Below are 13,694 nucleotides of genomic sequence, written 5' to 3'. Positions count from 1 at the left end.
CCACTGAGTTGCCCTCTTGGTCTCACACCTTGTCCTGTTAGGCTGAGGGGCGGAGGGGTCACTGGGACTTTGAGAATTCACACGGAATCATTATAGACAGGGAAATATAATAGAGACCAACATGTGGGAAACAGGTTCTTGTTTCTCCAGGGAAGTTCAAGGCTGAGAGGGGCCAGGCAGGGTGGCTGGTGTCTAATTAGTTCTAAGCTTGGGACCCTTTCTCTGTTATTCTAATGGCAATGGCTTGAGTGCAAAATAGAGGAAATATAATGTTACCAGGACTGTGAAGTGCCCAAATTTAAAAAGCATGGGAAAAGTGAAATTTACCTGCTTTTTAAAAAGGTACAGAATTCATTTAAACACTTTCCTATTATTATTGTTGTGGTCCCTTATCCACTATCCAGCTGCAGACTGAGCTGGAAGCCTATCGGGGAATCTAATGCAGGAAACCCTGGGCAGAGGCCTGGGGCACCCAGGGCGAACCCAGCAGGCTCCTGAATGCCAAGAAGGTACGCCTCCGAGAACCCAGGTGGTCTCCATGGCTTTGGGTGCTGTGGTCGGAGTGGAAAGGACTCTAGGAATCCACGCCGCACTGCTTAGTTCCCTGGCTCCCCACGGCTGCAGTTAGGATGTAGTGAGAGCACTCCTTACCTTTGCAGTGTCCATCATAATCGACCTGGATTTTGGATCCAGTGAGGCAGGCATCTCGATGCAGCTCACAGTGGTTGAGGTAGGTCTTGCCATTGCTGCCGCACACAGGCCTCTTGTGAGGTTTGCATTGCTGAAACAGACCCGCAGAGGATGTTTGTGCAGCCAAATGTGCCAGCACACGCATAAGCATGTGCACACGCACGTCGACCCATCTTGTGAGGGGACTTCCACCAGCAGAGATGGCCTCTATCCAATCAGGGCATAGGGAGCCCCAGCTCCGGCATCAGTAGCCCTACCCACTCAGTGTCGGAGGCACCCCATCACCTTGCATACCCTCTGTGCTGATCCTGGTTCAGAGTCATGTATTCCGTGGGAAAATAGAACCCCGTGCCCACCCTCCACCCCCAGTCCAGCTCCTATCAAATTAGCAGGAAAGGCATTTTATTAGAAGTCAGGAATTTGGATTCTCCATCACTTTGTCACTTTGTGGAAAGTCACTCAGTGTCTTTGGATAATCTAAGAACATTTAAAATTTCAACATTCTCTGACACAAAACAGCCAGAGCTGAGAGCTGAGAATGTGGAGAAACTGAAAAGCAGGCACCCCCAACCCCCATTTCTTCAACTTTTCTGAACTATGAGGATCTTTGCTCTTTTGCTTTGTTTAGTATTTTGGGGCCATTCTGTTTCTCTCCCAATCTTATAATAACTGTTGCGAGGCGGGCAGTGGGGGTGCCTGGGTCTTCGTGAAGTACTACAGAGAATCATTATGGACAAGGAAATAGATTAAAGTTCACTTGGCAACTCGGTTCTTCTTCGGCTATTTGAAGTGCCATGGGCACAGGCAAACTCAGTGTCTTAAGACTTTTGCGGTTTTTGAAAGGAGGGAGGGGGAAGCAAGTTCAGCTCAAACCTAATAAAGGCACCAAAGCAAGAAAGAGGAGATACGGTGAAAAGAAACAGAACAATGGAGCTGGGAGGTAGCACAACCTCTCTAGTTTACGAGAATACCAAAGCCAGAAAGATAAACTGCACTTAATCAGTACTTATTACTGAGTCCTCACTACGTACGGGGCCCTGGGCAAGGCCAAACATAATTTCTGTCTTCCTGGCATCCAGTGGCAAGTAATTCTCTCAAAATCATACAATCGTGTGTGGCCGAACTAAGACTAGATGCCGGGTTTCTGGACTCTGAGTCTGGCTCAAGCTACCCATAGTGGCTAGGTATAACTCCAGTGAGGCCCTGCCAGGGTCCCCAGAAGATCTTACTTTCAGGTTACAGAGTTGGAGGACTTCCTTTCTAGGGCAGTGGATCATGCTTCTTCACCTTGGGACTAAGATGGGTGTATTTATTTGCAGAAAAACATGTATTTCTAGGCGTGGGTTGGTTTGACAGAATGGGAGAAAAGGCCACCCATACAGGATATTTATGTCTGCCTGAGGAGTGAGAACACATTAGAATCCTGTTTACAAAAGAAGTATTTCTCAAAAGCTCACTTTGCTTTATATAGTTCATTAAAAACCAAATCAAACGACAAAACTGCATTCTATTTTTTTAAATTTGCATGTTCTTTGACCTACTAAGCCCTAGTGGGAATCAATCCTACAGAAATAAAGACAGCAGCATGTAAGGCTGTTCGCACAAAGATGTTATTATTTAGTAGTAAACAACCTAAGTGTTCATCTATAGGAAAATGATTACATAAATCTGGTTCTTATATGTTACTAAATATTATAAAGTTGTTAAAAAATGAGTTAGAACCATATGTGCTGACTCGAGGGCTGTCCATGGTATATGAATGAGTTCAAAACACAAGTTGCATACATATATCCATATCTCTATACATACTAAGATCCCATTTTTGTATAATACAGGAGGAAACCTATATGTTTATAATACCAAATAAAAAAAAATGTGGAACAAATATCTACTAAACTGTTAACACTGATTATCTCAGACTAACGGGATTAGAGTTCTGGGGAAGATTATTCATTTTATGTTTGTACAAATGCCTGTGCTATTTAACTTATATAAAGCAATTGTTCATTTTGTAACTTAAAAATCTTATAAAGCTAAACATTTTTTAAAAAAGAAAAGGTATCTCTACATTCCGAATTTTAACTCCTGGGATGAAAATTCCACTTCTTTCAGATAGACAAGGTGTGTTTTTATAAAGATGATGAAATTGTTGGCACTGTTACACTGACTGGCAGCTCCAGCCAGGTAGCCACACTGGCCTTGGCCACTGTCCTCTGGCTCCTGACCTCAGGACTTACCTCAATGCAGAGGCAGGTGGGCTCTCCCTTCTCTGTGACTGCACATTCCCGGCCGGCTCCACAAAACACATTGGCACAGATCTTGGATTTGCTCCTTAGTTCTTCCTAAAACACAAAATCATAAAGGAAACCATGTCGCTGAGATGAGGCCGTCACGGGATGAGCCAATGGTGGTGATCAACTTTCAGGCTTGGGCCTCAGTCTGGAGTCACGGCTCATGGTATTGAAGGGTCCTGAACAGCCAGAAGCTGTCCAAGCAGCCCGCACCAAACAGCCTTTCCAGAACTGCTCCATCCCAGGCCAGGCTACCTCCGAGTCCTTAAAACTGTTTCTTGACGAGCAAGAGCTCTTTTCTTGCGTGTTCCCTTTCTTCTAAGAATGTTTATTGTGCAATAGAATATTACCCATTATATGCCAACACTACACTAAGGGGTGCAGATATAAAGGCACAGTCTCTGTCCTCAAGAAGCTCCATGACCCTCTGAGGAAACACAGAGACCTGTAGGAAGCAATATGGAAGCGCAACAACGGGAGCACCGTTGTTGGAGGGGAGGAGGGCGATAATCAAATGAGACTCTGAAGATAAGATGCCTTAACTGATTCCTAAAGGATAATAAGAGTAAGCTAGACAGAAATGGAAACATTTGAGAGCAATATGGATATCTGAAGGACCAAAATCTTACTGAGTAGTGTTCAAGGCAATATCATCTCAAAAGGCAAAACAAGGATGGCTAAACCATCAACATCTGGATCTGCTATTATTCAACATGGTCTTATTCAGCTGCCATCCACATCTGCCTCTGGCTTCAAGACTAAGAGGGCCAAACCACCTGACAAGCAGCAGAACCATTCTCAAACCACTTATGGTCAGATATAGGCACCAGAACTGACAAGGCCAAGAATGGCTCTAATGTATGCCACTGAAAATGTGGGTGATTGTAGGCACTGATCTGTTGGTGAAACATTCCTTCCGTCACATTAATTGGTGGCCAAAAGCCAGCCCTACCTCATTTGCTCCTTGGGACAGCAGTAGTGGTGGTTGAATGAAGGAGAATTTGATTCCTTCAGCCACTCTCCCTGACTGGCTGAGCAGGCCATCACCACCAGCCTCTGCGCCCCAGCCCACTGGGGTAGCATTGGCTGTGACAAAATCAGCAAAGATGGCAGGAACTGTGATGGGGCCATGAGACTGGCCGTAGTAAAGTAGGGATGGAACCTAAGATTCTGCCCTTCAGGCCATGTCTACCATGTCATGCAGAGAACACAAAGCTTTTAACAGTACATTCTTATAGTCAGTAAATGTTTTAGATCAAAGAAAGATTAGATCAAAGAAAGCAAGAAAACAAAGTAGATATTCAGAGGCGAGGGGCTGTGTTCAATACAGCTGGTTTGCTGCCACCTGGAGGCTGCTTTGCAAACTCCAGGTTATTATTTCCTCTCCGGAGCCAGCTTGCCTGTCATGCAAGGCTCCCATTGGTCTAGAAACACTTTCCATGTTCACATTTCATTGGTTCACACGCTGTTGCTAAACCCATTCTTTTTTGGGTGTTGCTAAGCCAAATGCAATCTTGCTGGCAGGCAGGGAAGAAAAAAGGAAGTAATTCCCAGAAGGCTGAGAGGACTGGAGAGCTGTTTCCTAAACCAGGAATGGAGATAAAATAGAGCATATTCTCCAGGCAGAGCCCTCTTGGAAACTGTGCCTGGGAATGGAAAGCAGCTTTAAAAGGGAAGAGGAAAAGGCTATCACTGACCAGTGTAAAAAAAAAATTTCAGATAAAACTACCTTCTTTCCCTTTCACGAAACAACATGCTGATTGAAGGATACAAATATATCACCCTCTGTGGGTGTGTCATGTGAGTTACAGACCACAAATGTGTAAAAGAGCATGCTCAGACAGAGGCTTACACTCAAAGACACACCAGCACATAGCTCCACAGGCAGATAGCTACAACCTTTAGCATTTATTAGCTCAATGTCCATAACCAGTCACTTTAATTCTTTGAGCCTCAGTTCCCTCATCTGTAAAAAAGGTGTATATACCAGCCCTGCCCTGTGAAGATTAAATGAAATAATATACTTGGAAATACATCATGAACTGTAAAGCGAGCTGTCTATGAAAAATGTTATTAATGTTAGTGCTTATAGAGTTTCCTGCAGAATAGCCTGTGGCATTTACAGAACCTCTTTTTATCTTGTTATTTTTAGTGAGTATTAAAAATAAAAGCTTTTCGTTATAGGATGAATTCAACCCAAGTCATTGTCCAGAAATAGTTACCAAAAATCCACTTGAAGAAACAGATACTCTTTAAAACATAAAAACTAATATTTGAATAGTACAATTAAAATTTACAAAGTGTTTTCGTACATATAATTTCACTTTCTGTGAAGACAGCAAGAACATGTATGTTATCAACTCAATTTTATGGACGAGAAAGCTAGAGATCAGAAAGGTCAAGTAACTTCCCCAAGGTCCCAAAGCTAAAGATAAAGGATCAAGGATCCCAACCCAGATCTTCAGACAGTAAATGATCGAGCTCTCATTTATAAAAACCTGGCACTCTGCTAAGAGATTTTTATTGCGCATTATCTTATTTAAACTTGACAACAACGCCATAAGTTAGACATCATAATTATCCCCATTCCACAGATGAGGGAACTGAGCCTTACAGGTTAAATAACTAGAAAGTGGCAGAGCTAGGATTCTACCCAACCAAAAGGAAAAGTTCTCTTATATATATATTTTTCATATTCAGAAGACTTAATGGGGATGTGATCTGCATAATTAGTAAATGTGGAGAGAAAGTGCTTAAGACTGCATCAGAGTTAGATTTGAATTCCCACACCCCAGCTCTGCTCCTTACTTGCTCTAGAGGTGGGCAAAGCACTGTCTTTAAGCCTCAGTTTCCTCATGTGTACAGTGGGAACGCCAATTCTCGCAAGGGCCATGTGAAGATTAAATAAGATGTATACCACATGTGGCAGAATGCCTGCCACACAAGTGAAAGTGGCCATCACTACCGTGGGCAACTGATTTTCAGACAATTTTCCCACTGAGATGCTCTTACCACCTGAACTGTCGCTTCCCCACCCATCCTTCCTTACACTGGAATGACAATCCTGAGAACAGGAAGAATGACTGAATGGAAAAAAAAAAAAAAAAGATGGAACTAACAACCCCTGTTGTCCTGTTTGAAGACCACAGAGAAATGCCAGCATTCCTCTTTGCAGGCGGCACATCTGTCAATAGGTGGCAATCTCTCTCTTTGTCTCGCAGAACTCAGAGCCGCAGTGCAGAAGTGCAGTCCTGGTTCCTCCAGCTCCTTCTGGCTCCATCCTTTCTGAAAGATGTGGCTCGAGAGGTGGGGAACCGGAGCAGGTGCCCAGTAGGCACAGGCAGCAGGGACCAAGAACTGGGGGTTTGCCCACTTGGGAAAGAATGTCTTACCTGAAGCTCTCAAATCCTCCCAAATTCTTCTCATTCACAGGCATGCTTAATGCAGAAATTAACAACGAAGACACATTTCTCCCAAGAGGAGGCTTCTTTGTGCCTTTGAAAGCCCTTCCCCAAACCCTATCTTCTCTAGCAGGAATGTCGGGAGCATCCACAAAGCTCCTGGAAAGTTCATTAGAGTAGGAGGTGGTCTTATCCATCTGCCCAGTGACTGATGCTGAGTGGGAGAGAACATCTTAAGGGGATGCACACGGCAAGAAAGTGCTCATAGGATGTGGTAATGGCTGCCCAGCAGGGAGAGGCGTGGTGAGGAAGAGAGACGTGAAGCAGAGCAGGTCTTGCAGCTGATCTGAGGCGGCAGTAAGGGCCTTGGGAAGTCTGGGATGGGGTAGATGACATGATGAATGTAGTGCTTTGGAATGCTGTGTCCAGTCCCTTCCAACTTAGAAATTCTGACTCAAAGTGTAGAGCAGCCGGGATGGAAAGAGGCTGGAGGCAGGGATAAGGCAGGAATCTTCTGGGGAGTGACAGTGGTCTAAAGCCCACTGCTAATATTAATTAGAGCACCTGCAGCCGAGTGAGGTTCTTCGCAAATAGCTCTGTCTTCACAATGTCTGTGCAGGTTTCCATATTTTTAGTCCCATGTAACAGATGGAGAGGGATTTAAGATTCAGAAAAGCTCTGTGATGTGCAGAGGCCACATAACTAGTGAGTCAGGACTGGAATACAGGTCAGCCTGACCCCAGAGCCTGGATACTCCCTTACTGGGAACAGTCAAGGGAGTGAGCTGTGCGGAGAGGGTACAGCTACAAGGGTGCGCACAGGGAGAGGTCACAGGGCACAATGCAGTTCTTGCAAACGAAACAGAAATGTTTGCTTTACCACTTTAACAATTTTAGAAATCAGGTCCCAAGGCTCTATGAGAATTTCATCTACGTACAGATAACCACATTGGCACATGAATATTCTCTAGGAGTGTGAGGTCACAGGTATACGAACATGCCAGTCTGAATGCTCCTGTGACAGTGTGATTGATTGGGGAGAGGAGGCATGCTCTGGAAGTGTAAATACCCTGAAAGATTGATAGAAATCAACAAAATACTTATTTCCAATGGAGAAACATCAGGTTTCTAGCTTTATCCTTCTGCATCATCTCCCTGACTTGCTTCTATGTTGTTTTCATTGTGTTACAAGCCACGCATTGGGGGTTTGGTCTAATGGTTAATTTTCAGAATGCAAACTCCCTTTGGCAAAAGACCAACCAGGAACTTTTACCAGGGAAATAATTTCTCTCTGAGCTACTGCCAGCCACTGCACGGTAATGATACTCTGTACTTGTACAGCAGTTAGGTTAGTCTTTAATTGTTACTATTATTTTCGACTCTCAAAGTCTTTTAGGATAGACAGGCAGGGGTTATCTCTAAGGCCCTTCCAGATTTAACATTCTACCAGGAAGAAACCGAGACTCATGGTTACATGTGACTGGTCCAAGACCTCACGGGGCCTGGCTTGAGGTCTCTAGACTTTAATTCCAGCCCTCTTTCCTCTAATCCACTTTGCCTCTTTACAAATCAAAGCTAGAAAAGTGCTGTCTGGGATCCAAGATTTAAAAAAATCAGCAATTATTTTTGCAGCTGAAAAAGATCCTTTGCAAGCAAAAGGGAAAAGCAAGTTATTTTCATAACCACCTCTAGAGGTGACAGTGTGTCTCTGGGCCAACCAGCATTACGTCTGAACATAAAACACACTTTTAATGTTTTAAAAGTCTTCTGAAGTAAAACAATTTCTGGAAGAACAATGTTCTTTGGCAGAGGAGAAAGCCTGTAAGCAAAGCCACAAAACTGCATCTTAATACACCGTCAGTCACTACAGTGAATCGTGCCCTCCATCCTTTTTCCTTCTCAACTTTTTTTCTTTTTGGGTGGTGTGGGGGGCGGGCGGTAACCCTTACGTATGCCAAGGTGGAATTTTGGCTCCATCTGCCACTATTCTGTGACAGAGCAGCTTTGTTGACGTGAGAAAGGCTCTCCTTGCTTTACCAGTATTAGTCATGGAAACTTCACGGGAACACCAGGGCCCCTCAGATACGCACAGCACCGTGGAGTTGGGACCAAAGGAATTAACAGAATTGGGTACAGCAGGAGACTCTAGTGGGTGTAGGGTGGGATGCTGGCTTCTCCCAAGAGGCCATTCTAAAATGGAACCTAGCTGCACAGGCCTGAGAAAGCCAAAGAGAAAGCAAAACCACTTCAGGACCTTGAAATCTAGCTGGAGCATCCTGTGACCTTGCTCAAATTCTCTTGATTCTTTTTCTCTGAAAAGAATGGGTTGGTGCATCCTACATATTCTAGGGAATGAGGAGGAATAAGGTGACGTCTAGCAGAAGTCCTCCGTGCTTGGCAGCAGGCACTGCATTTGCAGAGACAGTGTCCCTCCCTGCAGGTGCTCACAACGAATCCCTCATCTCGAAGTTAATGCACTAGGGTCAGATACAGGTTTTGTGGGGCCTGAAGCATAAACAATCTGAGGTGCCCTCCTTAATAAAAGGAATATATATGCAACTATGACTGCAAAACTGGGCACGGGGCCTTGGAAGGGACCTTGCAAATAAAAGGTCTAAAACTGAAGCTTAATTTGCTTCACAGTAAATCTGACTCTCCATCTACCCTATTACTTTCTTCATAAACAAGACTGCTTTTGCGCTGTTAGTCTACTAGAGCCCTATTCAATGTTTTATGCACATACAGTTTACCTCAAGTAGATTAAGTGTTTGCACATTTTGGCTTCCCACAGACCCACCACATTGTCCCACCTAAGAAAATGCTCAATAAACATTTTTTTACATTAAATGGGGTCCATTCAGATTAGTGTTAATGTCAGTTGCCAGTGACAGTGGCATTCAGGATGTTTGGGGAAAGTGTGGCTGGGCTTTATGACATCAAAATAAGGAACTATCCAGTTCTCCTCTGTATAGATTTCTATGTTCAGCCTCTATCACACAGCTTCCGGGTTAACATGCTCCTGGCATTTTTTTACTCATGCGATAATGTAGTGTATACCTGGAAATTACTACTTTCAAATTTCAAATAGGACAAGGCCACTTACCTCAACCATTGTCTTTATTATTTTACAGATTCTGTCACATTCTCTAAGTGTCTGCCTTGTCAGACTGAAGGACCTAAACTGCCATCTTCACAGGGAAGCCCTTTCTTTGGAATGCCTCTCCCTCCACATTGTAGGTTTTTCTTGAGGAGGCCCAGATACAGCACAACAAACTGGATGCTTGGTTTTTCCATAATGGTAAGTTCCATTTTCTGTAATGGTCTTGTCCAGTGCTAGCAGAAGTATACAGCATCATTCAGTAAGCACGCACTTACAGAGTTAGAAATATGCTAGGCACTTTCAAACAGGACTGAGAAGAACCCCACGAGGGTCTATGAAGTTGGAGGATTCATCCCTGTTGGCAGTGAGGAGACTATGACTCCGAGTTGTGCTGTGACTGAGGTAGGAGTCACGGTGGCTCTGACTCCAGCACCCAGGGAGGGTCTTTATGCCTACAAGCCTTCGGGTCATTGTCCACAGCGATGAGACCTGGAGTACATTCCCAGGGAGTGCTATGCTGTCTCCTCAACTCAGGCATATCCGGTAACTCCACCATGACTGACAGGGTCTATGAGGCTCCCCAATACCTGTCTATAGTCCTCAGAGTTAACCCTGGGAGTGTCCCACATCCTATCTTCCTAAAGAGTGCTTTTGGCAAGTCCCTTGATTTCACAATTTCACCCTTTCGTTTCTTCAGAACACCTGGGGGGAACCTTTTAAGCCAGACCACTTTCTGCCCTGAATTAGCCTGTCAGGTTTCAGTGTGGTATTCCTCTTCCATTCTCCAACTGTCTGCCTAAGACCTGTCCAGTTTAGAGGACAAAGTAGGGGATATGAATAGTGCTCCAGTCTTCTTCAGTAAAGGCCAAGGCAAGTAATTTAAAGCCATCAGAAAGCATATTTGATGAGTGCCTATAACAACAAAAGAAGAATGATAACAGTCTCTGACCAGCATGGCGCAAGCTCCATGGCATAACCTCGAAAGGAGTGGCCTCTGGCTTCACAGAAGTCTCTAACCTAGTCAGGGCGATGAAACTAACTCACACAGACCAATCTGTTCTGAAGGAAACAGGGCTGATTCCAGATGGGGTTTCATGGATGAGACGGGGCTTGAGCTGAGCCCTGAAAGATGGTAGGATCTGGATGGAAACCCTAGAGATTTTTGAGCAGGAGGGTTTTAAGAATAGTTTGGCAGTGGTACATGGGAAGAAATGGTTGAGGAGGAATAGGAGGACAAGGAAACCAGCTAGAAAGAGCCTGGGGTGATGAGAGTCTCATGTAAGGTGGTGGCAGGGATACAGAGAAAAGAAGGAATCCAAGAGAAATTTCTAAAGACCAAGGAGATCTGGCAAAATATCGAAGAGACGAGAGGAAGGGAGACTCTGGGGAGCTACCAAGATCTTTGGCTCTGAGGGTCTGGAAGGTTGCTAGCGTGTCTGTCAGAGATGGATCCCTGGGAAGCACCGAGTGGGGGAGGGGAAGGTGATGATGAGTCAGCTATGCACATGAGTCTAAGGAGATGTAAAACATCCCACTGACAGTTGAGAATAAAGGACTAGAGATGCACATCTGGACATCTATAAGCTGCATGCAGCCAAGGGAACAAATGAGCTCAGGAGGGAAGAGTGGGAATGGAGGGCTGAGAGCGGCTAAGGAGAGGAAGGGACAGGACACGGACAGAGAGGAGCAGGAAGGAGAACAGGTTGCCATCAGCTCAACATGGGGTCTTTGTGAAAATCAGAAAAGGTGCCTTCCCCTCTGAGCAGATGCAACACCCAGCCAGGTTACAGGGCTTGGCAAGCAGGGTGCAGGTTGGAATTTAGCTCCCCTGACCTACTCATGCAGTGAACAGCCTGCACAATCACATGAGGGCTCTGAGGGCAAAGCAGCCAAGAAAGCAGAGTAGGCACATTCAGAAAACTGGGAGCAAAACCAGGAAGTCTAGAGAGCTCCAAGAAATGGATGATGAATGCCACTGTATAAAATAATTTGACAAATGTTGGATGAGACAGCACCTCCTCCCCCCCAAAAAGATCTTTTAAACCTCTACTAAAACCTAAACCAGTTACCCAGGGCAGAACAGGCAGAGGCAGTGAGGTCCTGTAAGGAGAACTGATGGAGGAGCCTGGAGACAGACTCTGGACATATCTCTGCCTCTAACATGCTCTGTGACTTAGGGCAAGGGGCTTGACCTCTCTGGGCCTCAAAAGGGTTGGGGATGATGCCAGAATCCCTTAAAATTTTAAGATCCTCTTAACTAGAAAGCACAGAATTTACCATTTCAGATGTTCTCAAATAGCAAACTTTATTCTCCCAGGAAGCTAATCCAAACTAAAGAGATAGTTACATATAGAACCTCTTAAGGGTATTTCAGGATTTTTGTTGGATTTTGGTAGGGGAATTAAAACTCGCTTTCATAGTCAAAGAATTTTCATAAGCAATGCCTTTTCATTCCCTTCTGGATCATGGCAGAGGAAATCAGGGGAGCGGTAATGGGGCCCCAATTGAGTGGCCCGACTTCACTAACCAGTTAACTGGTTGGAAACTTCTACTCCCCTAGAATGCCATTAATGACATTTTTACTCTATTTGTGTTTGCCTTACAAGAGAAAAAGGAAAGAAAAGGGAGAGAATGGTTAAAGGAAATTCACATGAGATTCACAATTCTTCATTCCTGCCAAGAACCTGTCACTGAAGTATGTCTGGGACTGCCAGGGCTCACATTTACTCAGCGCTCATGGTCTAATTATTTCCACATGTAGTCCAAGGAGAATGGTTGATTAAAAGTTAAAAAAAAAACAAAAAAAAAACAACAAAAACAAAACCCAAACCCCACACCTAAATCCCAATACCCTCAACTAGAGAGGGGAGACAGCTCTAGGGCAGCTGTGGGAGAGTGTCCCCTGCAGGGCCTGCCACATCTGGACCAACATTCCTGCACATTCCTGGCACCCCCAGCAAGCCGGCCCTCCACCTCTCCAAGCCTCCCTAGCCCAGAACCAAACAGGATTCACATTCACGGGCTTCTGAGTGGAATGTAGGATTTCCTCCCTGGCTTTGGTGAAAGGCAGATGAGATATGGATAGGGCGTAACAGCTAGAGTTCTCTCCACTTCTTGTGCCCTGGGGTCTACTAAATTTAAGTAGCCTCTGTGTGTTCCTGAGATCACATACTAGGGAAGGAAGCCCCTGTGGCAGAGAACTTGGGGACCATCTCTGAATTAGGAAATAGCCCGCCCCCACTACATTTGTGGCTCCTTTCCATAATCTCAATTTGCACATGCCTCACCCTAATACTGAAGGCTAAGCCACTGTTCTTCAAGGTGGTTCACAGGACCAGGCTCTGATTCAGATGCCTGGCACTGTCACTTACTGGCACCTACTTGGCCACATTTAACAAGGTCTTTGGCACGTGGCTCAGAGTCTTCTTCCTCTCTCCTGGGTGACTTCATTGTTTCCTTGGCCTCTTTACCTTCAGTACTCCTCGCTTACGTCCCCTGGCTACAGGGAGCTTCAGCTGTGTCTGTGGATAGAGTGGGGAGCCACAGCAGATTTAAGTCACAAACAGACTAAAATAGAGTGTATAAGGCCCCTGAGGGTCTACATTTTGAAATGAGAACTCATTACCCTTTGAAAACGTCAGCACCGTTAGGTATTATTAGATGCTTCTTCAACCTTCAGATGGGCAGTGAATGTCCCACAAGAACTGCTAAAAAAAAAAGTCACCTTCTGGAAAGTCTGATTTATTGCCTGGAGTGCACAAATTCTTCCTATCCTTCAAGGCTTAGCTCAAGTTACAGCACTCCAGCCTCGGTGACCTTTTCCTTTTGGTTGATATGCATTCCTTCCTCCTTCTCTGAACTTTAATTCCTCTTTGTCTAAATTCATTTTTTAAAATTTTAATTGACTGCGCTGATTCTGTTTTCCCAGCTGCACTATCAGTTCCTAGAGCACTATGATTATGCTTTGAAGTTCTTGCACAGGTCCTAGCTTAGTACCTGTGCCGCTCAATCGACCTTTGTTAAATTGAGCATAAAAGTGCTACTGAACCACACTTCCCAGAGGTCTTGAAGAGGGGCAGAAGGACAGTCCCTGTGCCAGCTCCTTTTCTAGGGCTGACCCCTTCCAGGACCAGTCTTTTGGAGAAATAGCCTAAAGACCCCACCTTTCTTCACTAGGCCATAAAGACTCAGCCAAGAATTTCACTAATTAGAT

General features: G+C 44.8%; 1 protein-coding gene and 1 long non-coding RNA gene across 5 annotated transcripts in view; both read right to left on the bottom strand.

The window, feature by feature from the left end:
* The window catches only part of FSTL1 (follistatin like 1), a 58,645-nt gene that overhangs the window by 17,691 nt on the left and 27,260 nt on the right, over positions 1-13,694 (bottom strand). Inside the window, exons 3-4 of the mRNA XM_023527622.1 lie at positions 2,928-3,032; positions 587-781 (exon numbers count right to left, since the gene is read on the bottom strand). Of these exons, the coding sequence (XP_023383390.1) occupies positions 587-781; positions 2,928-3,032 (300 nt within the window). The remainder of the gene's footprint in view (positions 1-586; positions 782-2,927; positions 3,033-13,694) is intronic.
* Positions 9,481-13,694, bottom strand: part of LOC111730985 — a 31,073-nt gene continuing 26,859 nt past the window's right edge. For 2 of the 4 annotated variants that reach the window (XR_002776904.1, XR_002776911.1), the window contains 2 exons: positions 12,863-13,002; positions 9,481-10,393 (listed from right to left, as the gene is read on the bottom strand). This is a non-coding gene — a long non-coding RNA (uncharacterized LOC111730985). The remainder of the gene's footprint in view (positions 10,394-12,862; positions 13,003-13,694) is intronic. The other 2 variants (XR_002776908.1, XR_002776921.1) reach the window with 2 other exon arrangements.

Source organism: Pteropus vampyrus, unplaced genomic scaffold (genome assembly GCF_000151845.1).
Source record: "Pteropus vampyrus isolate Shadow unplaced genomic scaffold, Pvam_2.0 Scaffold1, whole genome shotgun sequence".
Lineage (NCBI taxonomy): Eukaryota > Metazoa > Chordata > Mammalia > Chiroptera > Pteropodidae > Pteropus > Pteropus vampyrus.
The sequence above is the reverse complement of the archived record's forward strand: the minus strand, read 5'-3'. Positions and strand labels throughout refer to the sequence as shown.